Source organism: Camelus dromedarius, chromosome 28 (assembly GCF_036321535.1).
Source record: "Camelus dromedarius isolate mCamDro1 chromosome 28, mCamDro1.pat, whole genome shotgun sequence".
Lineage (NCBI taxonomy): Eukaryota > Metazoa > Chordata > Mammalia > Artiodactyla > Camelidae > Camelus > Camelus dromedarius.
This window is the reverse complement of record NC_087463.1, coordinates 8,777,344-8,804,626: the sequence shown is the minus strand read 5'-3', so window position 1 is coordinate 8,804,626 and position 27,283 is coordinate 8,777,344. Positions and strand designations below refer to the sequence as shown.

The 27,283-nt window shown below is 38.3% G+C and overlaps 1 protein-coding gene across 1 annotated transcript; it reads left to right on the top strand.

Moving 5' to 3' along the window:
• On the top strand, positions 1–27,283 carry ACAA2 (acetyl-CoA acyltransferase 2). The gene is made up of 10 exons (XM_010996843.3): positions 1–140; positions 8,151–8,317; positions 11,432–11,560; positions 13,153–13,269; positions 17,434–17,581; positions 19,351–19,526; positions 20,070–20,199; positions 23,762–23,832; positions 25,876–26,030; positions 26,899–27,283. Exons 1-10 carry the CDS (start codon positions 125–127, stop codon positions 26,981–26,983), a joined length of 1,194 nt encoding a protein of 397 aa, XP_010995145.1. The 5' UTR covers positions 1–124; the 3' UTR covers positions 26,984–27,283.

Here is a 27,283-nt window from a genome sequence, read left to right as displayed (position 1 = left end):
GGAGGGGGCGTGCCCGCGCTGGCGCCGCCCCGCGCTCTTAAAGCCGGGCTTGGGACGGGCGGCATGTTGAGTCGCCGAGGAGGATCCCCGCGCTGCCCTTCGCGCTGCCACCCGCGCCGCCGCCATGTCCTTGCTCCGAGGTGAGCGCCGTGCCCCCGCCTCTCTCGCCCCTTGTGGGAGTCAGGGGGTCTCCTCTGCAGTAAAGGGGACTTGACAAAAACCTGACCCGAAAGTATTGTTTGGGTTCAAGGGAAAACACGGCGCTGGCGACAGTGATTTCGCTGCAGCTTCCTATTGAGAGCTGAGACTAGGTTTGCTTGCTTCTGACCTTGAGGGTCACTCCCCCTCTTCGCGCTGTAGTGACCCCCCCGGTTCGAATTCGGCTTAGGGGAAGACTGGGGTGGCGCCATAAGCACTAGGCGGCCTAGGGCGGAGGGGTGCTCACAGAGGAGCCCGGGCCCTCAGACTTGGTCACGGGGTGAGCAGGGCTTGGGGGGAAGAGTGGATGTTCTCTTGGGGTCGCCAGGGAATTTGTGCCCGAGGGACCCGCCCCTCCCCGAAATCCCTGGTGGCGTTCTATTGGAGAACTGCCTTAATCCCTCTCCCTTTCTCTCCTTCGAGTGACTCCAGAAAAGTGGTCACTGCGTACATAAATACGGTTATTAACTTTTTAAAAAACTATGTAAACTGCCTTTTCATAACAAATGGTCACAGCCAATGGAATTTTACTTTTAAGGATGTGAAGTAAACTCTCACATCCTTAAAGCTTAAGAAAGCTCATAAAAAATGTGTCCTTTGAAGAACCTTCAGATGGAACACTGTATCAAAGGCCCTGGGGCAGGAAAACACTTCGCAGGATCTAAGAACCAACATTCTGGTGGTCCCGGGCACTGTGGGCTCTGTGGGCTCTGTGAAGGAGGTGGGGTTTTATTCTAAATTCAGAAGAAAGCATTCTCCTACCTTGAAGTAGAATGACAGGATCTGGTTTTCAGTCCGCCTCGATTTCCACAGGGCTGTCAGGCTTCCTGCATAGCAAGGAGGAGAATTTAAGACCATTTAAGGATCTCTGGGAAAGGCTCAGGCAACATCATATCATGGTTTTGACTCGAGTTGGGGGCAGTGGAGTTGGGGAAAGGGGGGAAAGGATGATTTGAGAATGAATTTGACAGAACTTGGGGATAGGTTGCATGTGGCAGGTCAATGAGAAGAAAATGTCAAGAATATCTTCAGGAATAAAATAATGCCATTTGCATGGATGGACCTGGAGACCATCATTCTAAGTGAGGCCAGAAAGAGAAAGAAAAATGCCATATATCACTCATACATGAAATCTAAAAACAAACCAAAAAAAAGACAAGACAAATGAACTTATTTGCAAAACAGAAACAGACTCACAGACATGGGAAAAAAACTTATGGTTACCAGGAGGGAAGGGAGTCGGAAGGGATAAATTGGAAGTTTGAGATTTGCAGATACTAACTACTATATATAAAATAGATATACAACAAGTTTCTTCTATATAGCACTGGGAACTATATTCAATACCTTGTAGTAACCTATAATGAAAAAGAAGACGAAAACAAATATATTTATGTTTACGTATGACTGAAACAGTATGCTGTACACCAGAAATTGACAACACTGTAAACTAACTATACTTCAATAAAAAAAAAAAGACGACGACTTCAGGTTTCTGGTTTGAGGAATTGTGTTCCTGGTGGTACTACTTATAGAGTGAGGAAGACTGGGGAAAGAACCAGTTTGGAAAAGAAGATTGAGGTGCTCAAAGTGGAGATGTCAGGTAGGCAGTTGGTTAGGGGAGTCAGGAGCTCAGAAGAGCCAAAGTGACATGTGAACAGTTCAAGTGAAAAACAGATACTCTGAGACTGTACTATATCCAGTTTCCTACAATTGGATTTGTCACTGCTCTTTCCAACTCTAATAAAGCAGCATATTAATTTTTTAGATGCATTATTCAGAAAACCCAAATCATTTAAAAGCTGCTTTGTAATGAGCTATCTTCTTGAAAAAGATACAATATTTTTTATTGCTTTCTCTGTTTAGTATTTTATCAGTGGTTCTTACCACTTTCTTTTGATACAGACCGCTTAGAAAATTTGATGAAAACTGAATCCAGTAAGGGAAAAGAAAGTACATCAACACCTGCACAAAATTTATAAATTTGGGAGACCTTTTACTATGGTGTTAGAGCTAGTGACTTATCCATTTCCCTGTTTTATAGATGAGGACAGTCACGTCCAGAAAGATAAAATGGCTTGTCTATAATGGTAGTTAGTCTTGATTGTTACTGTTAGCTAGAATACGTTGCAGATACACACCTCTCTCATGTAGCATACCAGGTGCTTGCAGGACTCCTGGGTAAGATTGTAGGGAAAAGGACACATTTAATTGGGAGCATAATTGACTCTGGTGAAGATTGTCATTAATTTATCAGATTTCTGACTTCAAGAAGAACCAATCCCCCAGTGTCTTATTAGCACCCATCCCAGTGCTTGGTAGGAGGGTTCCAACCAACAAGTGTTAGTTCTCTTCACTGCTCCTTAGCTTTGCTGGGAGCATTTGTGTATCTGTGTATCCTTTCAAGTCAGGTAAGGGGAGAGGGTGCTGCCAAATTAATCCTGAAAGGGAAGTAGATACAAAAGTAGCAGTTTTCCTTACTTTGCCTTGGTTGCTGTCTGCAACTGCTCTAGTTCAAGTGAGTAAATACTTAACCTAAAAATGTGCCAGAAGGGAAAGCAGAATTCGTTTCTCTTCCAGTATTATTGTTCCTCTGCGGTCACATGTCACCTTGCCTGGCCCTTGCATTTCTGCAACACTGTGCTCTGGATTTGTCTTTTCACTCTGTTTCAGTTTTTAGACATCTGGCTTCTGAATTTTCAGAGCTTTTTAAAAGACGCATCATTTCAGTTTGGTGTTAACGACTGTTGAGTTTTAAACCTTTTACCATACATATAAAATTGACATCAGATCGAATAATTATTGCCATGTTTGAAATGCCACTTTATGAAATTACAAGAAAAAATCCTTTAAATTGTCTGGACTTCGTAACTGCACGTCCCAGGTTATTTTTAAAAATACACTTAATAGCATTTCCCCCATTTAAAATAATTGCATTCACTCAGTGTTAGCCTCGCTCATCCTGAGCTTTCACAGTCTGGGAGCACTGGGCAAGCAGACATGCTGTGAGAGGGACCTTATTGGTTTTGCTTTCATTTTCACACACACACTTTTGTAGTTCTCTCACGTTTCACTGTTAGCACTTTCCACACAAAAATGCTTACTTAGACTGTGAAGTACCAGGAAGAAACTCATGAAAGGAAATTTCTGGAGAAGCAAATGAAATCAGCCTTCATTGTTTCTGAGAAGTCGGTGTTCATTCGAATCATTTCCACTTATGCCATGTGTCCTTTTTTTTCTAGCTTTTGAGATTTTCATTTTATCTTTAGTTTTGAGAAGTTTGATAGTGATGTGCCAAGGTGAGTGAGAGTGTGTGTATATTTTGCATTTATTCTGTTTTGGGTTTACAGAGCTCAAATCTGTAAATCTGTGTTTTAGGTTTATAGAAAATTGAACAGAAAGAACATTTCATATACTTCCTTACCTCACCTCATTTTCTCATTATTAATACCTTGCATTATGTGGTACATTTGTTAACAATTGATGAGCCAGTACTGATATGTTATTTTTAACTAAAGTCCGTAGCTTTACATTACAGTTCACGCTTTGTGTTCATAGGTTTTGACAATGAATAACATGGACCTACCACTGTAGTATTGCAAAGCGTAGTTTCACTGCCTGAAATTCCCCTGTGCTCTGCCTATTCGTTTCTCCTTCCCCACCACCCCAACCCCTGGCAACCACTGATCTTTTTACTGCCTCCATTATTTTGCCTTTTCTAGATGTCATACAGTTAGAATCATACAGTGTGTAGCCTTTTCAGATTGGCTTCTTTCACTGGGAACATGCATTTAAGTTTTCTTCATGTCTCTTCATGACCTGATAGCTCATTTCTTTTTAGTGCTGAATAATACTCCATTGTGTGGATGTACCACAGTTTATCCATTCACCTACTGAAGGACATATTGGCTGCTTCCAGGTTTTGGCCATTAAGAATAAAGCTGCTATACACATTTGTGTGCAGGTTTTTGTGTGGACATAAGTTTTCAACTCATTTGGGGAAATACAGAGGAGGGTGGTTACTGGATCATATGGGTAGAATATGTTTAGTTTTGGAAGAAACTGCCACACTCTTCCAAAGTGCCTGTACCATTTTGCATTCCCAGAAGCAGGGGATGAGTTTCTGTTGCTCCACATCCACCAGCATTTGGTGTTACCAGTGTTTGGGCTTTAGCCATTCTAATAGGTGTGAGGTGGCATTTCATTGTTTTAATTTGCAGTTACATAATGACATATGATGTCAAGCATCTTTTCATTTGCAATTTGTGTATCATTTTTGGTGAGATGTCTGTTCAGATTTTTTATTCATTTTTTAACTCAGTTGTTTGTTTTCTTATTGAGTTTAAAAAGTTCTTTGTCTTTTAGTATTTCACAAATATTTTTTCCCAGCCTGTGGTTTGTCTTTTTGTTCTTTTAATAGTGTCTTTTGAAGAGAAGTTTTCAGTTTTAATAAGGCCTCAATTTTTCTTTCATGGATTGTGCTTTTGGTGTTGTATCTAAAAAGTTACCACCAAGCCAGAGGTCACCTAGATTTTCTCCTTTGGTATGTTCTAGTTTTATAGTTTTGCATTTTATATTTAAGTCTATGATCCAATTTGAGCTAATTTTTATGAAAGGTATAAGGTCTGTCCAGTTTTTTGCAGTTTTTTTTGTTATTTTTGCATGTAGTGATCCAGTTGTCCCAGCACCATTTGTTGAAAAGATTGTCCTTTCTGCACTAAACTGTCTTTGTTCCTTTATCAGACTTTGAGGTTCTACCCATGTTTTTTGTTTTGTTTTCCCCAAGTTTTCTCTCTGTTCTTTAGATTGGGTAATGTCTGTTAATCTATGTCAAAGTCACTGAATCTTACACCTTTCATTTCCATTCTGCTATCATATGCATTTAGTGTATATTTCACTTCAGATATTTTTCAGTTTTAGAACTTCCCTTTTTTTTAAGCTTCTATTTCTTGGTGGTGATGTCTGATCCTTTATTATGAGCATATTTTTCTATATATCCTTGAGCATAGTTATGACTCATAGCTGCTTTGAAATCCTTGTCTGCCAGTTCTAACATCTGGGTCACTTGGGGTTCGTCTCTATTGCCTTTCATCTTAAGAATGAGTCACACAGGCATACCTCATGTTTTGGTGCTTCGCAGACAGTTTTTTACAAATTGAAGGTTTGTGGCAACCCTGCAGTTGAGCACATTTATTGGTGCCATTTTTTCAAAAGCATTTGCTCACTTTGCGACTCTGGATTACATTTTGATAATTCTCACAGTGTTTTAAACCGTCTATCAGCAAAAAAAATTATGATTCACTGAAGGCTCAGGTGATAGTATTTTTTAACCATAAAGTATTTTTAAATTAAAGTATGTTCATTTTTTAGACATAATATTATTGCACACTCAGTAGACCACAGTATAAACATAACTTTTATATGCATTGGGAAACCAGAAAATTTGTATGACTTATTTTATTGCAGTGGTCTGCAACCAAACCCACAATATTTCTGAGATATGCCTATATTTTTTGCTTCTTCATATGTGGATAGTGCAGGTGAAGCATCATAGAGACTGGATTCTGGTACTTTCCACAAAGTATTAACTTATTGATTGTTAACTATTTTTGCAGGCAGTTAATTTGGCTGAAATCAAACTGCAAACTGTCTCCCCTATAGAGGGCAGCAGCTCATACTTAAGTTTAATTCCGTTCCCTTTAGCTGAGGTGCTTGTAGTTGACCCCAAAGGTGCATGATTAAGGGTTCAGCCAGATGTTTGGGCTCCACACCGTGGTGCTTTTTCTTGCAGATTCTCTGTCACTTTCCAGTGGCTGTGGTTGCCTTGAACTCAGTTCCCTGATTCTTCAAGCCAGAAGACTGTGAGTTTCTGAAATCTAGCCATTCTATTCAGTGTGGGCTGTTGGCCTTCAAGTTAGAGGCTGTAAATAACTTGGACACTCACCCTGTGCTATTTCCTTTCCCATATCTCCTCTATATCTCCCTGCTTCTGTTCATTCTCTGAGGCCTTGAGGAGGTCATTCTTACATGTTGCCATTGGTCAAATAGGAGCATAGTAAGCTATGACCAGAAGCAGGACTGTAACAAAATTAGAAAGAAGGCATGCAAAGGGGAAAGAAAAAATGAAATAAACACCAATATAAAAATAGACAGAGACTATTAAGCAAGGAGGATTAGAGGACATTTGCAAAGATTCGGGAAGGCAGAGTAGCAGAGTGACCCATCTATTGGAGGAAAACATTTGCAACCCACTGAACTAATGTTTATGGCCTTTTGTATGTATCTGAATATTATAACTATAAAGAACTGATTGGATCTGTTTTAAATTACCGTTGTATGTGTTGCTCCTAACATTTTTTAAGACTAAATTTCTCAAAGTAGGAATGAAAGAAACTGAATTTTTTTTTTTTTTAGGGTAAGGTTTAATTTGTTCCATAGAAAGAGATCACTAACATAAACAGGAGAATTGTACTTAGATACAAATAGTAGTATAATGTTTGATGGTCTCAATTATAGGTTAATATCTGGGCACAAACCAATGTTAAAAGTCCCATAGTTTCTTGGCAATCTGTGGAAATGTGTGCTCGGATTCTCTTTGGGAGAATTAGTGTATGCAAAGCATCGAGCATCAAGTCCATCATACAGAAAGTACCCCCTATGTTAACTGTAACTTTTATCTTGCAGAGTTGTTGGGAAGATGAGATATTCTATGAGAAGTGATGAAGTGTCTAGTACTTAGAAGGTGCCTACTACAGTAGTGATGAACTGCTGTAATCAGTGTTGCTTACCACCATGCAGGCTTTGCACTTTGTTAACTCTAGTGGGTGCCACTCATATCACAGTCATTGTAGGTTCATTACTGCACAAGGACACCAACTGAGCTAATAGTTACACTGCAAATTTATAGGCTTTGTTTGCATTAATAGGTGTAAAGAGAATTCCCCTGTATCCTTTGTGGTTAGGTCACATGTAGGAAACTTTTATATTCTCACTGACACATTATAAGAGGATATTAGCAAACTAGAGTGTCTTCAGAGGAAAACAACCAGAATTAATGTTAAGTAGAGAACTGTTGAGAGAATGCTTGTTATATACTGGGGAAAGAGTTATTAGGTCTGGGGAATTTTACAGGTTAGCTGGCTCCAGATACTGGAGGGGCTGCCCATGATAAAGGTGATCTGTTTTGCCCATTTTAAGAGTAAAAGGTAACAGTACAAGATAATAGTTCAAGTTCAATGTCAAGTTTGACATTTGTCATTTGAGTCATCCAATGACTCCAGGAGCAATGGTGTATATAATTCAAATTCAAAGCAGCTATATTCTAGGAACTATATAATCTGACTTTTGGGACACATTAGGATTGAAGACTAGAACTGGTAGATGGAAGACTTGGTAAGCCGAGCCAGCTCAGTATGAGAAAAAAGTCATTAGTTTGCATTATCGGTTCATGTGCACACTGCTTCACACAATGGAGTATGCCTCCTTACTGGAAGTTTGCTAGCAGAGGTTAGAAAGGAACTCTTGTCAGGAATATTCTAGAGGAAGTTCTTACAGAGTGAGTGGTTGGCCTCGACCAGCCTTAAGGGACCTTCTAGTTGGGAGATTCTTTGATTCTATGACTAGGCAACATCCTCCAGCAAATAGAAGCATTTCAGTTTTAAAAAAATATTTCTAGCATTGTAAACCATCAGAGGACAAGAATGTTGTCTAACCAAAATGGATTTACATCATGCCATGCAGTGCGGTTCCTGGGGCCAGCACGTCGGTGTTGATCAACATGACAGCTCTTCAAACTGCTTCTATGAGTGCTACCCATTCTGTGTATTATTATGTGACAAAGATTTTCTGGTATCTAATTGTACTTTACAATAAGATTCACAGTGAAATTATTTAAAACATGTTAGGAGCACTGACTAACCTGTACTTGCTTGTAAATCTCCTCATCGCAATAGGTGTGTTCATCGTTGCTGCTAAGCGGACACCCTTTGGAGCTTACGGAGGTCTTCTGAAAGACTTCACAGCTACTGACTTGGCTGAATTTGCTGCTAGGGCTGCCTTGTCTGCTGGCAAAGTCCCCCCTGAAACTGTTGACAGTGTCATTGTAGGCAATGTAATACAGGTTAGTACAGCACAAGGGAGGTATTCACACCTGTTGTTTTCTTTTATCCGTTTCTAAAAATAATTCCTTTGACATGTCATAATGGTGTACTAGTCAATGACAGTTAAAGGTATTTATAATGTGAGCAGTCCTCTGACTTCAGAAGCAATGGCATATATAATTCAAAAGAGCATGTATTTGGAAACTATATATATGACTGAGATATATCTGGGACTTGGAATATATTTTATTGCTTTTTAAGTAGCAGATTAACTTTCTTGAGTTATTTGAAGTTAATTGATTCTCTCTGGTGCCACCTAAGGAGGGTAGCAAACCCAAGCCAATGCAACACCTCCCCCATAATTTGTAACACACAGCAATTATCGATGTTTGTTATAAGAAACAAGAAGCTCCTTTACCCTCTACCTTGCTATGTATGGTGTACAAAATAGATCATTCATTTGCAGGTAACAGAAAGCTGAATATTCATTATTTATTATATTCATACACACTTTGAGTGTGGCCAAGAGATGGGGTCTCTCTTATTCCTCCCAGCTCTCATTGGTGGGAAGGAGGCTTTGCCATTGAGAGTACTGGTGCCCTAATCACCATCCTCCTGGCTCGTAAGGTGGTTCCAGACTGGGTGAGGCAGGTGGGGAAGACCTGAAGCTACTGCCACTGCTCCATGGAGCACTCTCAGCTCTTAGAGCTGGAATAAGGCTTGGAAAGAGGTGCACACTTGTCCCCTGTGAGTGATGCTGTTTTGAACATCATGTACAAGTTTTTGTATGGACCTAGGTTTTTATTTCTCTTGGGTATGTACCTACGAGTGGAATTGCTAGGCTATATGGTACCTCTACATTTAATTGCTTCAGGAACAGTCAGACTGTTTTCCAAAGCTGCTGAAACTTTTTTTTTTTAACCTACAATATATGAGGATTCCAGTTTCTCCACATCCTTGTCAACACTTGTATTGTCTATCTTTTTATTACAGCCATCCTAGTGGTTGTGACGTAATGTCTCATTGTGGTTTTAATTTGCCTTTCCCTGCTGACTGATGATGTTGAACATTTCCTGTGCTCTTGCCATTTCTGTATCTTCCTTGGAGGAATGTCTAATTCATACCCTTTTCTCATTTTTTAATTGGGCTATTTATCTTTTTATTATTAAGTCATAAGAATTCTTTATATATTCTGATACAAGTCCCTTATCAGATATATGATTTGCAAATTTTTTTTCTGTTCTTCTTTATCTTTTCGTTTCTTAGTAGTGTCCTTTGGAGTGTGAAAATTTTAAATTTTGATGAAGCCCAATTTCAGTTGTTGTTGCTCATGCTTTTGCTGTCATTATCTAAGAATCCATTTCCGAATCTAAGGTCATGAAGATTTATCCCTGTATTTTCTTCTAAGTTTTATAGTTTTAGCTCTTACATTTATATCTTTGATTTATTTTGATTTAATTTTTGTATCTGTTTTGAGGTACAGGTCCCAACTTCATTCTCTTGCATGTGACTGGCTACACAGTTGTTCTAGCACCATTTGTTGAAAAGACTGTTCTTTTTCCCATTGAATGGTCTTGGCACTGTTAACTGAAAATCAGTTGACCACAGACGCATGGTTTTCTTTTTGGACTCCCAGTTCTATTCCATTGATCTGTATGTCTGTCCTTTTATGTCAGTTCCACACTGTCTTGATTATCATTGCTTCACAGTAAGTTTTGAAACCAAGAAATGTGAGTCCTCCTGGTTAGTTGTTCTTTTTCAGAATTGTTTTGGCTCTTCTGGGTCTCCTGCAATTCAATATGAATTTTCAAATCTGTTTTTCCATTTCTTTTTGTTTGTTTTTGTTTGTTTTTCCATTTCTATAAAGAAGTCAGCTGAGATGGAGATCTTTAGATAAACCAAAGCTCACACTGCTAATGAATGACAGAGTCTAGATTCTAATTCAAATATCCTAAATCGTAGCCTAATATTTTTTCCATTACCTTGGATTACTGCTTGATTTTATAAAACACCTGTTTTACCAATCAGGTAAATTAGAGAGTATTCTAAGAGAAGAAAACTCTAGCAAAAGAATATCTGTAGAGCAACAATCTTTCATGACATTAATTTATAAAGTAAGATTATTTCATCCCAATCAACAAATGAAACATTCAGTCAATGGACTAATTGTCGTTATACTGAGCTTCCATCTTCATTCAAAACCCCTAACCTATAGATGTGCTGAATGTGTTGAATTTTATTTTGAGAGAGTTCAAACCTAGTCAAAAGTTAAAATAGGACAATGAACACTCTTAAGTTACTTTGATGGACCAATTCTTTACATTTTGTCAAATGTGCTTTAGCTGTCTCTGCAATAAAAATGGTTGTTATTATTGTCCAAAAGAAAAAAAAAAGTCATTGCATCCCTTCCTACTCAAAGTATGGTCCTTGGACCAGCAACACTGGCCTCCCAGGGCAGTGGTTAGTGATGCACAATCTCAGGCAGTACTAGACCTGCTGATTGAGAACCTACATTTTAACAAGAGGCCCCAGAGTGCATTTTAAAGTTTGGGAAGCAGTGGTCTAGTCCCACCTCTTATCCTCCTGACCATTATTCATCGCTCCCCTTCCTAGGTCAGCTGGTCTCAGCCATGGTTTCATGTTACTGTCACCTGGGTGCTACTAAAAGTAACTACTGATGCCTGTGGCCCACCTCCAGCCTTTCTGGTTTAATCGGTTTGGCTAGAAGCTTGAGCATCAGTATGTTAATAAAGCCTCTCCAGTTATTCCAGTGTGCAGCCAAGGCTGAGAACCACATCCTTGAATACCTCCTCTGTTAAAGAACATACTACTTTCAGATAACCTATTCCATTCTCAAACAGCTCTAATTGTTATAAGTTCCTGTTTTCTACAGAGGATTTAATAGAAGGATTTCTCATACTTAGTATGTTTAAAAACCAGTCGACCAAATTACAGGTTTTATTCCGATCATTAACACATTAGATAAACTATGTTGAACCTACATGCATTGTGTCTTACCTTAGAGCCATACAGTGTGTAATTTTTGAAAAATTGTGAACATTTTAATATATTTTGTCCTTCTCCTTAATTCCAAGATTTAAACAGGAAATTCTTTCTTCCCCCTTCTATTCCAGAGTTCTCCAGATGCTATATACTTGGCAAGACATGTTGGTTTGCGTGTGGGAATGGCCAAAGAGGTGCCAGCTCTCACTGTTAACAGGCTCTGTGGCTCTGGTTTTCAGTCCATTGTTAGTGGATGCCAGGTACGGACAATATTTTAATTCTCTGAACATATTAATAGTTACTAGGGGAAGTGCCTACTTCAATATAACACTGTAGGTTTTTATTCCATAGTACTTATTAGGAGAGGTCAGTATTTGGTTTTTCTTGAAAGAATATTCATAGAAAGAGAACAGTTCTTAAGAGCTAGTAATGGACTCTGAAGACATTATGCTAAATGGAATAAGCCTACCACAAAAGGACAAATACTGTATGATTCCACTTATATGAGGTCCCTAGAGTGGTCAGATCCATAGAGGCAGGAAGGAGAATAGGAGTTGCTGGGGCTCAGAGGGAGGAGAGAATGGAAAGTTAGTGTTTATTGGGTTTACGGGCTTTCAGTTTGGACGTTGAAAAGACTTCTGGAGATGGATGGCAGTTGGGTGTAACAGTGTGAATGTTCTTAATGACCTGTACACTTAAAATTGGTTAAAATGGTAAATTTTATATTGTGTGTATTTTATCACAGTTTTTTTTTAAAGCTAGTCATGACTGTCATTTTTACTGAGGGCTTCCTACTTGTGGGACACTGCTAGATTTACATCCATGATCTATCTCACTTAATCTACACAACTGGACCGTGAGGCAAGAACTATTATTATTCCCATTTACAGGCAAGTAAACTGATTATTAAAGGCATTAAGGTTACTAAGTTGTAGAGGCAGAATTTGAACCCACGTGTTCAAGAGTTCCCAGAAAGGCAGTTTGAAACCCTGAAGGCTATAAGGTGAGAAAGGGAGAATTTAGGGGCTGATAAGAAACATATTTTATTACAAAGGAACTGAATGATACTGTTGGTAGAAGTATGATCTCTTCAGAGGATAGCTGGGCAAATACGTTTGTTCCCTTGAGCAGAGGGAAAAGGGATACAGTGAAATCCAGTTTGTCAAAGTCTTCATGTTATGACAAAGTAAAAGACAAGGCCTATTGTAATGAATAAATTACTTGCACATGAATTTATTTCTTTAATAATATATCTTAGGTATTGACTCTGATTTTCCTAGTGATCATTTTAAACATCAGGCTCAGTCGTTATTTGCTGTTTTTCTGAGAAATGCAAATAGTAGAAAAAGTTGGAAGAATGAAATAAGTTCCTTTTCCTGAGTTCCCTAGGTTAACCTAGTTATACATCTGTGGTCTCCTTCAGATTCATCCATTAATAGGGTAAATTTTACTTTTCCCTTTTTAAAGGACTTATTCTTTATTCTCAGCTGGCAATCTTCACATTTATGCCATACATTAGTATCTCTGCTAATTTTCAAGGTTTGTATTGAGTTAAGAATTACCATTCCTTGTCAAGATATAGGTAGGATTTGTTACTTCTGCACAAGTGACTGAAGTCTTTCTGTTCACCTTTTTCCCCCTTGTGTCTTGGCAATGGGATATCTTAGCATTTGCTTTGTGATTATTTTAAAAATATTTCCCTTTGAGACACTGTAATTTGAAAATTTTTATGGTAAATGAGGATAAGTTACTTATTAGATTTACTATTGGTTTACTGCTTAATACATACTTTTTAATACATACTTCTGTCACAGTAAAAGGGTTTTGTTGTTATTTATTTGTTTTTAAATAGGACATTTGTGTTAAAGATGCTGAAGTTGTCTTGTGTGGAGGAACCGAAAGCATGAGCCAGGCTCCCTTCTTTGTCAGAAATATTCGTTTTGGAACCAAGTTTGGATCAGATGTCAAGGTTGGAACCATAAACATATTTGTTTGTCTGTTTGTTTTGAGGGGAGAGGTTTTTTGTTTGTTTGTTTTTTAAATTTTTTCTAGTGGAGGTGCTGGGGATTGAACTCAGGACCTTGTGCATGCTAGGCACGCACTCTACCACTAAGCTATACCCTCTCCCTCTGGAACCATTAACATTAAAAAAAAATTATTTCTCATGCTATTATACTAATAATTTAAATAACACCATTTTAGGGGAGAGAAAAAATTTTAAACCACGAGATTAACAAAATAATGAGTGATTTGAAATTTGTAAACTATTTCATAGTTGTTAATTTTAACATTTTAACTCACATAAAATTAGACTTTTATCTCAGGACACCTCTGATAGTGGAATTAACACCTGGGAAGATGGAGGAGGAGAAGGAATGGATTAAAAAGATAGGTAAAGGTTATGCGGATGACGTGATACTATATATAGAAAGCTCCACACAAGAACTACTAGAACTGATAAAAGAATTCAGCAAGGTAGCAGGATACAAGATTAACATATACAAATCAGTTACATTTCTTTACACTTACAATGAATTAGCAGGAAAAGAAAGTTAAAGAAACAATCTCTTTTAAAATCACATCCAAAACAATAAAATACTTAGGAATAAATCTGACCAAGGAGGTGAAAGACTTATACATGGAGAACTACAAAACATTGATTAAGGAAATTAAAGATGACTTAAAGAAATGGAAAATATCCCATTCTCTTGGATTAGAAGAATCAATATTGTTAAAATGGCCATAACTGCCCAAGGCAATCTACAGATTTAATGGGATCCCTATCAAATTACCCATGACATTTTTCACAGAACTAGAACAAACAATCCTAAAATTTATATGGAATCACAGAAGACCCACAATTGCCAAAGCAATATTGAAGAAAAAGAACAAAGCTGGAGGAATAACCTTCCCAGACTTCAGATAATACTACACAGCTGCAGTAATCAAAACAGTGTGTTATCAGCATAAAAACAGATATATAGATCAATGGAACAGAATACAGAGTCCAGAAATAAACCCACAGACCTAAGGTCAATTAGTCTTCGACAAAGGAGGCAAAAATATACAATGAAGAAAAGACAGTCTCTTCAGCAAGTGGTGTTGGGAAAACTGGATAGCAGCATGTAGAACACTCTCTAACTCCATACACAAAAATAAACTCAAAATGGCTTACAGACTTAAATATAAGACAAAACATGATAAATCTCCTAGAAGAAAACATAGGCAAAACATTCTCTGACATAAATCTTAGCAATGTTCTGCTAGGGCAGTCTGCCCAGGCAATAGAAATAAGAGCAAAAATAAACAAACGGGACCTAATAACCTTTTGCACAGCAAAGGAAATCATAAGCAAAACGAAACAACAACCTATGGGATGGGAGAAAATATTTGCAAATGATGTGACTGACAAAGGCTTAATTTCCAGAGTCTGTAAACAGCTGATATAACTTTTTTTTTTAACATTTTTTATTGATTTATAATCATTTTACAATGTTGTGTCAAATTCCAGTGTTCAGCACAATTTTTCAGTTATTCATGGACATATACACGCTCATTGTCACATTTTCTTCTCTGTGAGTTATCATAACATTTTGTGTATAATTCCCTGTGCTACACAGTGTAGTCTATTCTACAATTTTGAAATCCCAGTCTATCCCTTCCCACCCTCCACCCCCCTGGTAACCACAAGTCTGTATTCTCTGTCTGTGAGTCTATTTCTGTCCTTTATTTATGCTTTGTTTTTGTTTGTTTGTTTGTTTTTGTTTTTGTTTTTTAGATTCCACATATGAGCGATCTCATATGGTATTTTTCTTTCTCTTTCTGGCTTACTTCACTTAGAATGACATTCTCCAGGAGCATCCATGTTGCTGTAAATGGCATTATGTTGTCGGTTTTTATGGCTGAGTAGTATTCCATTGTATAAATATACCACATCTTCTTTATCCAGTCACCTGTTGATGGACATTTAGGCTGTTTCCATGTTTTGGCTATTGTAAATAGTGCTGCTATGAACACTGGGGTGCAGGTGTCATCCTGAAGTAGATTTCCTTCTGGATACAAGCCCAGGAGTGGGATTCCTGGGTCATATGGTAAGTCTATTCCTAGTCTTTTGAGGAATCTCCACACTGTTTTCCATGATATAATTTAATAAGAGAAAAACAAACAACCCAATCCAAAAGTGAGCAGAAGACCTAAACAAGCAAGTTTCCCATGAAGACATACGAATGGCCAATAGCCACATGAAAAAATGCTCAGTATCACTAATTATCAGAGAAATGCAAATCAAAACTACAATGAGGTATCACCTCACACCAGTCAGAGTGGCCATCATTCAAAAGTCCACAACGATAAATGCTGGAGAGGGTGTGGAGAAAAGGGAACCCTCCTACACTGCTGTGGGGAATATAGTTGGTGCAGCCATTATGGAAAACAGTATGGGGAGTTCTCAAAAAACTAAAAACAGACTTACCATATGATCCAGCAGTCCCACTTCTGGGCATATATCTGGAGGGAACTTTAATGCAAAAAGATACATACACCACAATGTTCATAGCAGCACTACATACAGTAGCCAAGACATGGAAACAACCTAAATATCTATCAACAGATCACTAGATAAAGAAGCTGTGGTATATTTATACAATGAAATACTACTCAGCCATAAAAAAGAATAAAACAATGCCATTTGCAGCAGCATGGATGGACCTAGAGACTCATTCTAAGTGAAGTCAGACAGAAAGAGAAAAAAAATTGCATATGATATCACTTATATGTGGAATCTAAAAAAAGAAATAAAAAGGACATTATGAACTCATCTACAAAACAGAAACAGACTTGCAGACATAGTAAACAATCTTATGGTTACTGAGGAAAGGGGCTGGGAAGGAATAGATTTGGAGTTTCAGATTTACAAATGTTAGCCACTATACACAAAAATAGATTTTAAAAAGTTTCTGCTGTATAGCACAGAGAACTACGTTCAATATCTTGTAATAAACTTTAATGAAAAAGAATATGAAAGCGAATATATGTATGTATATGCATGACTGGGACATTGTGCCATACACCAGAAATTGACACACTGTAACTGACAGTACTTCAATTAAAAATAAATAAATAAATAAATAAAATTAAAAGATAGGTAAAGGTTGAATGAACCTCCCTACTGAATAATTGGTAAATCAAATAATTAATCTTTACCTTGATGTATTGAAGTTTCATTTCTGGAGCACTCTCCATTGAATAGATTTCTTGTTTACCAAGGAAACATTCTCTTTGAATATAGATTATAGTGCCCCAAGTCAGTCAGATAAAAGATGATCCTTTGAGAACTGCCTGAGAGTGATAGTTCTGATAAAGGATACTATGCCATCCTTCCCACGTGAAAGGGCTAATGACGTTTTATATTCTTAGGATTTACCAGTTGTAATGATTGATTTATCCTGTTCACCCAGTTTCTCATCTGGCCTTTGTGAAAGTTGAAAGGAATACGACTTAGAAATATGAGATAGTATTTATGATATACATTTGAGAAGACCTTTGGGAAGACAAGTTAGTGACTCAAAAGGTGACCGGGCAGTCTAGAAGAAATAGATAGGGCGCACTTATCAGAGACTTATTGGATAACAAATACTGTTACTTAGGGAGTAAGGCTCTTTTCAACCTCTTAGTAAATAATAGAGCCAACTGTTCCTACCACTGAAGGCATCAGATGGAAAAAGGGCACAGCTGTACTCTTTCCTACGGAGCTTGTAACTGCCTTACAAAGGTGGCTGCAGGGAAACAGTGCCTGAGGACTCAGCGTGAGATTTCATACAAAATGGAACCTCGAGGGTTTAAGTTTGATTGTAGGATGGCTCCCTGCGTTCTTAACCCTGCACATTTAGCACTGTTGGCTCTCTTTAGAGCCCTACATTTAGAGAGGAGAATGTGCGCATTTTGTTATATTGTTGGATGTTTTTTCAAAAATGTCTCAGAACCGAATATAAATTGTAGTATTAGAAAACGCTTATCAGAAAATCCAATTTTACTTTTTGATTGGAACCATTAATTATTTAAATGTTAAGAAATAGTAGCATATTACTTTCAAAAGATATGCTTTACAAATCACTTCATTAATGTCTTTTAATAGCTGGAAGACTCTTTGTGGATGTCATTAACAGATCAGCATATCCAAACCCCGATGGCAATTACTGCAGAGAATCTTGCTGTAAAACATAAAATAAGCAGAGAAGACTGTGACAAATACGCCCTGCAGTCCCAGCAGAGGTGGAAAGCTGGTCAGTGAAACTGGATATTATAAATATGTATAGAAAGAAAACTATAGGAAAGATTTTTATCATTTCAGATTTTAACGATCATACTAGTTTAGAATTACATATTTTGAAAAATCCATTGTTCACCATTCCTTTGTTTTTAATGATCAGATATTAATGATTACAAATTAACTGGGTATTTCTCTTTTAAAACATGTTAATACAATGAGGTGTCAGCCTAGGTTTATCAGCTGTAAGGAATGTACCACTCTGGTGCAGGATGTCAATTGTGGGAATGATTGAGAGTGTGTTGGGGTAGGGAATTATGGGAGCTTTGTACTTGCTGCTCAGTTTTGCTGTGAAACTAAAACTGCTCTTAAAAAATAAAGTTTATAAAAATTTTTAAAATGTTAATTCTACTTAAATAGTAGTATGATTAACTGGCCCTATCTGGACACTTGAATTTTGCCCCAAACTAGCCTGTTGTCAGTAGACACTCTGAGGGCTATGATACACTCCCCATCAGGGAGCATGTCCTTCCCCGTGAGACAAGTCACAGTCAAAAGAAGGGGACAATATGATTGGGGAAGACCCGCTGGGTATCCTTTTCTGATTTCTCTCTCCCACTCCCAATTGAGAATCACTGTGCCTGTCTCAAAGACTCCAGACTAGTCCAGGGCCCTTGCTCTGGGGCAATGTCACACAGCACACTGCTGTTGAACCTGTCCAAAATGAGCAAGAGGGCAGTCGTGCTTTTATCAGGATGGTGAGTTGAAGAAACTTTCTAGTCTTCTGAAAAGGGTTTTAAAACTTAACTATTATAAGTGAGCAGGAACTCTTACTTAGGACTATTAAATACTCAGAACAGTGAGAATAAAGTTCATCTTAACATTTCAGGGGGCTAAGTGGAATGGTGCTAATCCAGCTCATCCTGTTTTCAGTTACACATTTAAAGTGAAAGAGTATTGGTCTAGAGGTCATTTCAGTCTGTAGTTTTGCCACATACAGATTGACCTCAAGCAATTCTTATTCACTGAGTATTTATTCACTGAGATTAAAATAGATTAAAACAGAGATCTAAAAATTTTGCCTTCCCTTTTTTCCTAACAGAATTATAGTGAGAACCAAATAAGGGGAAGTGTTAGCCTCCCGTAAGGTGGTATCAAAATTAAGGGGCTATTATTCCCAACTTACCCTATTTCTGAAGCTTTAGATTATAAGTCACTTCAGGCAGTGGAGGTGGAAGTAGGTAAGCGTTTTACATAGAACTGCGTCATGTAATTTCTTCAGGTTACCTGTCATTGAGTTTCAGTCATAGACTAGTTGGTGACATAGAAAACTTGGTAACTTTTTTCCTAGTGTGGTTGGAACACTTAATGGGAGACCTATCCTCTTAATAGAATTGTAAGTATACGTTATTGTTGTCTGGTAACTTTATAATACTCACCTCACCCAGAGAAGTTTAAAAAGGGCATTAAATCCATTCAATGCCATTACATCTGTAGCTAATGAATAATGATGGTCTAGCAGTACCTTGTAAAAAAAAAAAACTGAAGTTAAAAAAAAGTCAAAATTGTAATTTTTTAAAAGGTACAGAATGCATCTGCATGGATGAAAATATATTAAATCCTCCAGTAGGCAGGGTAATTATGTGAGTAATAGAGGCTTAGATTAAAGAAGACTGTGAGGAAAGGGTAGAGCAGAAATTAAATTGAAGGATATGTTTGATTTTGTTTTTCTAGTTTCTATTCGTTTTCCTCCCCATTCTTACGATAGTCTTTCTACTATTTCAGCTAATGATGCTGGCTACTTTCATAATGAGATGGCACCAATTGAGGCGAAGACTAAGAAAGGAAAACAGACAATGCAAGTGGATGAACATCCCCGGCCCCAAAGCACCCTGGAGCAGTTAAATAAACTTCCTCCAGTGTTCAAGAAAGAAGGAACCGTTACGGCAGGGAACGCATCGGTGGGTAGCACCCTGGATTAGCTTGAACGCCATCTGATGTGTTCAATGCAAAATAATCGCGCAGCGTCTTTTAGATCCTGTTCGTGCTGGTCTTTAGTTATTTAGCTTAAGCGGGTAGTGTTCATTTTCTATTAATTTGGGTTTTCATAGTCCAACACAAAATATTTTAGCCAAGGGTCCATCTAATACTCCTCCAGTTTCCTAGTCTTTTCAGAATGTTAGAAAGAAATCTACCTGATTATGTCAGTTTTTATACTTTTTTTCCTTCCTCATGTATACAGCTCATCAGATTTCTTACCTCTACTCACACATGGATATGTTTTTCCTTGACATTTTTTTCCTTTTTTCCCCTCTGTGCGGTCGTATTTAGTGCCTAAAACACTCTCTTTAATCTCCAAGTGGACCATGAGTACTGCTTGGTTTGTCCCAGGTTATGGCACTGCTTCGTACGTATGGCCATATTCCTGATGCTACTCCATTAGTCCAAACCTTAATGACTAGATTCTTTTACCCTCTAGTTAATCATCTGTTTTTGTTTCCAAGGGGATTTCTGATGGTGCTGGAGCTGTCATCATAGCTAGTGAAGATGCTGTTAAAAAACATAACTTCACACCACTGGCAAGAATCGTGGGCTATTTTGTGTCTGGATGTGATCCCACTATCATGGGTATTGGTAAGTTTGTAGTGAAACAAACTGATTCTGTTATATTTCTGGAGAGAAGTCTTCTTTGGTGTTTGGATTCCTGAAACAGTAGTCAAATCGAGGTCACTGGTGGAGAAAAGGAGATTGGTAATTTAAACAACTCATCTTTATGAAGAACTGTGCCAGGCACAGTAGGAAGACCAAGAGCACTTGAACTCCTTGTGGGCAGCAATTGTGTCCTGCTGTCCACTTCAGACACATAAAATTATCACACAGTAAACAGAGAATTACAAGGTGCTAACAAGATAAAAGAAAATGTGAGGTGGGAGAACTCATTGAAATATAGAAGATACACACCCCAGTGGGTATTTTATACATGGTCATTAATGTATCTCATTTAATCTTCCCACAACTCTAGTGAGACTTCCTTGTGAATGAGAAAATTGAGGCTTAGGAAGGTTGTCTTACAAAGTTCCAAACCAGTAAGTGATGGAGCAGGGATGGGAATCCAGGTCTAATTCCACTGCTCTTTTCACTGTGTTGTCTCAAGATGTCAAAGAAATATGCACCTGACTCAGCTGAGGCTTAAAAGGAAAATGAGGAATTATAAGAAATGCAGCCCAATCAGCAAAGTACTGGCAAGAGAAAATTTGGAACTCCCTCCAAACATGTACAGTCTTGGCTCAAAAAATATGAATTGGAAGGAAAACAAGACTTTCTGCTGGATACACTCAGGAACTGCAGATGGTGCTGATTTGAATAGTTTCTGTTATCATTCTTTGGGGAAACAGAGAACCAGTTACATGCCTTACTTACAAAAATAAAATTGGTACCCAAAGGCTTTGATGTATCCCACCTGTACCTTCACACCCCAAGAAAAATTCTGCCCTAGTTTATAGATTCAGATTCCTGTTAGGTCCAGAGACTTTCCTGTTTGCTCAGGCCTTTTTTGACTAAAATTGGCATGTGAAGTAGGTTCCATGGAAGGAGGAGGATCACCTATTGCTGAACTGCCTTCTCAGAAATCCTTTAGTGTAATCCTGCAGGTCCTACTCAAATAATAGCACTTATGCTGATTTGAGACTAAGTTAATACCCAACCACGTTTGCTACCATGTCCTTCAGAGATTTATCTCTGTACAGACTTCCTAAGAAAGTAAGCTTGTCGTCTTTCACTGCATTGCAGATTATGTCAGCCCAAACTGCAAGCTATGTTAGCATCTGTTAAAAGTCAATTGTTTTCTATATTGTAGTCTTAAAAACTTAACTAGCTGTTAGCAACCCACTATCAGCAAAGTATACTTTTGTCTTAAAAGTGGAAAGTAGCTTGAAAAGTTAAACATCTGTCTATTGCTTGGCATTTATCATTTTGGTATCTAGGGCAGTGATTCCCAACCCCAAATGATAATCAAAATCCACCTGTTAACATCCTCCCCACCAAAATTTTGTTTCAGAAGGTCCAGGGTAGAGCCTAGCAATATTTTTTCTTGATGGTTTTGATGATCAACTGTATTTATCTGATATAGATAAGTAATTATTTTATAGTTTTCAGTTTCACTTCATTTAAGAGGCTCTGATACATTAACATAGTCCACGAGCAAGGAAGTGTTTCCCTTCCTTCTATTCCCAGGCCCGGATGTTTGCCCTATAGTACAATAAATGCCATTGTGGAAGGAGTTTCTCTTTTCCCTCGGGGTTCGAACGGAGCTGTGTATGTTAGATGCCCCACAGTGCCAGATGTCCCCCTCACCTAGACTGCTCATCTGTCAGTTGTAGTATGGGATTGAACAAGGTGACTGTGCGAAGTGCACTAGATGAATAAACACAGGAGAATAGATTATTGAGCATCCAGTGGGAACTGATTTGTCAATCCAGTTTCTGAGAATAACCGTTTCCCAGTTAATGCAGTTATCAAACATATAGCAATGCTTCGCCCTCCAGAGTAGCTGCAGACCCAGAAAAAGGGGGAGAGCCAGCACTTGAAAAGAGCAGTCATGGCTCCAAGGAAGGACACAGTTACGGGGAGATGGTGCCCCTGGGGCCCCCCAGGGCGGCAGAGGTGGGGGGGTCAGTGGCACTTTGAGCCTCTCCAGCTGGGGCATCACTAGCTTCATCTATTATTGGGCTTCATCTGTGGAAAGGATTCCACTACCTAAAAACAAATGGGTCAAAAACCAGTTCAAAACACTTCTGAAGAGAAGCTTATGGCCCCAAAAGGTACCTAAGTCACACAGCTATTAGTGGTAAGAGCCAGTGCCAGAAATAAGCTGTCCTGTCCCCAACAAGAATACCCTACCTCCCTGAGTCCCAGCAAATCACAGGGTGATGTGGGACCGGCCCTTTAAAAGTCAGCTGGTGGCAGAGCCTGTTGTTACAGATGACTGTAAGGGTCCTAAGTTAGCATGAGCACATCCGCTCATGCTGACTGTGGTCATGAGGACAGGGAGGTGTGTACAATGGTTTTACACTCTCCACTTTTAGTTCTGTGTACCTTTCACCCTTGTAGGATGCTTCATCCCTGACCATGTTGGATAACTGATGCTCTGTTACTGACCGTCCATCCCGTTTTCATGCCTTAGAGATACAGAAAGAATCTGGAATTAGATTCTGTATTAAATCAGTGGCCAGAACAGGCCCAATGCTTTAAATTGAAAAGCGTTATCAACTAGACAGCCCTACCCATCAGCAGCCTGTTGTCCAAGGAACTTTAAGTAGGCAACAAAATAAATTACGTTATATTTAGATTGTGTTACGCTTTTCTTGTAAAGACTGATTTCCCACTTTACATGAGGTATATTTGTGAAACTTGTTACAGAATATTTGACTACTTGAATCCAACAGAACATACCACATCCTTTTCTTTTTAGACATTTATGGTGATTTCATTCTCTGAGAACAGATAGAGATGTAGATAATCATCCCTAGCTGGATTATTTTTACCTTTTGGGAAAAAATAATTTACTTAAAAATTAAGAGCAGTATCAAACTGCCGCTGGTGACCATCAGAAATCTGGGAGCTAAAGTTTGTTTCAAAAGTTTTTTTAGGTGGATTTGCATTTCTTCAGTAGGGGTTGTATTTTATTTTTATTTGAGCTATAAATGTCTCCTTGCTTCAGGTATCTTTCCCTGAAGTGACTGGTAGCTTCCTGTCTTGCTCTGCCTGTATGGCGAGACTGCCCCTATTTCTTGCCTTTTGTTCAAATGGGCCTGAAAACTCAGAAAGTAGCCACAGTCACTTCTATACTGGGGATGCATATGATGTGTATCCCAGGAGAGCACTCAGTCTGCCTTGCCATTTGGGATTAAGAATGATCTATGCAAAGTCCCAGAAATGACTCCTTTGGTTATTTGAATTCTTAATGTCATTTATGGCAGAACTTTTCATGTAAATCTCCCATCTACAATCTGACAGCATAACCAGCTTTTCACCTTGGTCCCATTTTCTTTATTGTCACATCCTTTAATAGTGAGCTATCAGCATGGCAAGATTTATAGCTACTAACTGTCACATTATTTCCTTCTTACTTAACCTGTTTGGTAAAGAAGGAGAAATTTGACACTTCACGATGAAACTGACTTCTGTTCCTATACAGGCCCTGTCCCTGCCATCAGTGGGGCGCTGAAGAAAACAGGACTGAGTCTTAAGGACATGGATTTGGTAGAAGTAAGTGTCCTGCTTTTTCTACAACATGAATAAACCACCAACTTCTGTAACATAAATGGCTTTAGTTTGGTGTTTTATAGTTCTTTTTGTTTTAGTACTATTAAACTTTCCAAGTGATGTGCATCTAAATAAGTATTACTTTCATTACATGCCTTGTGCTGGTATGTAATCAAGCCCTACCTGATTAAAATGCTTTATTTATATTTGAATAATTTAAAACAGCCTGATTTCTTCTACTAAAGTATAAATTCCTGGAAACTTTTTATGACCTTATAAGATTCTATTACATTTTAGACTATAAATGTGCCTATTGAATTGGGTTGGATGTTACATAAGGTGAGGGAGAAGAAACTTGAATCCTATTTTATGGATTAAAGTGAAAAAATTAAAGTTAAAAAAAATGACCTAATAGAAAACCAATAATCTGATCCCAAATCTAAAACGTTCTTGCACTTCCTGCCAAGTTGAGCACCCTCCCCACCAAACTTAACCTTTGGCTTTTACACCATAGTTGTGTCTTGATTTGGGATGCACCACTCTTAATTTTTAGCACTGGAAACTTCAGTTTATTGGTAGAGTGACTTCTTTAGTGTTCATTTAGAACAAAGACATCTTAAATATTTAGTACAATTAAAAGAAAGGGTTAAGAAAACGCTTAAAGATGGATTATTATATTCTACCTTTGGAGAGTATTTGAAAATTTTAGGTAATTAAGTACACGCTGCTTGACACTGGGAAGTAACTAATATAACAAAGGAAATCTATTTAAATTGATGGAGAAGGGGCCTTTTCACTCTAGGCACTTGTGTGACATCCTCTGTGGTAATCTCTCACCCAGGAAATGGTGGTTTCAGACAAATGGTTACCCTTAAATCTCTTCTTCCATTCTCAGGCGATCACAGCTCAGAGCTTCGAAGGGGGCTACTTAATTACCATGTTTCTATCAGCAAATAGGTCCACTAAATTTCCAACTTTAGATTTCACACTTAAAACTCTTGAAATACGGCAGCTCTGCAGAGCTGTTCATAGTCATGTATCGATGTATAAATACTCCAGGATACAGCTCTCAGCACCTCCGTGATCGTCTCTGGGACTTTGGAGGATCATGCAATCGTCTTTCCTAGGTTCAAAAGCCTAGTTTCACAACATATTCTAGGTCTTTTAGGACCTCCTTAAGCATGACCATATAAAATGGGAAAATAACACTGGCTCCAAGGACAAATAAAGCACCATCCTGGGAGAGCACAAAACACAGTAGGAAAGAACACAGGCTGGATCTTTATCCCAACCCTGGAAAAGCTGGCTTTCTTAAAGTCAGTTTTCTTGTCTGTAAAAATTTCCTAGCTAAGGTCATATGAAAATACAGCATTATTAACATGAAATAAGGTCACAGCCAGCCTTGTTAAGTATAATACAACAATATGACACTTTTTAGTTCTGGCCACATTTCAACACAGTAACCGTTCCTCTTACGAATCCAGCTCTGAAGGTTTATTCTTTGTTGTCTATCAGTTTCTTCTTGGAAGTATGGCTGGTAGTACTGCGAAGCAGTACTAATAACAGCAACCATTTACTGAATACTTGCTTCTGTCAGGTACTACACTAAACACTTAATACCCATGATTTCATTTAACCTCAACAATAACTCTTAAGATGTTACTACAGTCACATTTTACCACTGAAGAAACTTGAATGCCAAGAGAGTTTAATGAATGTGCATACAGCCCAGATCTGAACTGTGCATCTGGCTCCAGACCCTGTGAGCTTTCTACAGTATCCCACTGCCTCGAGTCCAGTATCTGTTCATAGTATCACTGAGGATTTGTTTTTCCGAAGGGATGAATTAGGCCTACAGTATCATTTAGTGAATATATCCATTTTCAAACCTATTATCTTTACAAAGAATGATGATAAAATAACATTGCAAGCTAGTTTAAATAGGAAAAAACCCAGGAAATTTAGCCATTGATAAGACTGGACAATTCTCAGTTAAAAATCATTTTGTGAATAAGGATTTTTATCAGTGTTGTGATTGTTTTAAAGGTGAATGAAGCTTTTGCTCCCCAGTACTTGGCAGTTGAGAAGAGTTTGGATCTTGACCCAAGTAAAACCAATGTGAATGGAGGAGCCATTGCTTTGGGTCACCCATTGGGAGGATCTGGAGCAAGAATTACCACACACCTGGTTCATGAATTAAGGTACTTGCTAGAGATTGTTGCATTTCAGATTTACCATCTTTTGCAGAAAAACACGAAACAGCTGACAATTTGGGTAGTAGCTAAGTTTTTCCTTCACCGTTTCCTGGATTCCAGGAGGGAGCCTTCTGTGTGTTTGATACTTTTCAGTTTAATAGAAGAGCTGTTCCTTCTGTACTGTGTCTTTTGGACTATTTTGCTCTGTCAGTAGGAAAATTGCAAACAAAACCAAATACATCAGGCCAGAAAATCATGCTGGCTTCCTGTGAGGCTAAGGTAAATGGGATTCCTATTTCACTTGATGATTGATTGGGTTGAAATGAGTGACTGACATGCACAAAAGTAATTCCTAGATGTTTTCTCAAGGTCATTCTATCAGAACTGAAGAATGAAAACAGATGTTACTTTAAAGGAGTCTAATTTTTATGAAAGGGACATGAAATGTTTCTAAACCATCTGACCATTTATACGGACAAACCTCAGTAAATTACATTTATTCTAAGATGCTATAAAAATCTAGAGCCAGTAAATCAAAAGGGCTGAATATTACTCCCCCTTCTTCAGCTTCCGGCTCACCCCAATTTCCTCCTCTCCTCACTCCTTTCTCACAGCAAACTAAGCTTTTATATTTGTTTCAGCCCCCTCTCTTCTGTGTAGCTACCTTTTTTTTTTTTTAATAAAAATATTCAGCTTTCTAAATTCTTTCTCTTCTTTTCCCCAGTATTGAGGATTGGAGAAAAGATTCAGCTGGTGAGCTGAACGAGAATGAATCATGCAAATGTGATCATTATACGTTCTAGTTAATTAATGATGTCATTAATTCTGTGCAGTCTTTATTGAAGTAGATTTCAGCCACTGCTCTCTCTCTTAGGCGTCGGGGTGGAAGATACGCTGTAGGATCGGCCTGCATTGGAGGGGGCCAGGGAATCGCGGTCATCATCCAGAGCACAGCCTAGGAGAGCAGGGAGCCTCCATGGCCCAGGCTCATGTGAACTGGCTAATGCGCAACTGGCCATGCCCTGCACTGAGCGTGATGGCGTTTGATCAGGGAGTAGTGGGGCAAAGATGCATTTATCATGAACAAGAGCCCATGTCAGAATAAATTCTCTCAAATTTGCACCAAATATGATGTACATCTGAACTAAAACCCAGCTATAGAAGGCCTTAAAAAGAATTGTATCCTTGCCAAATAACCACCACTTTTGCCTTAAAAAATATGATTGCTAGGAAATAGAATAAATTCTGCCTTAACTTCA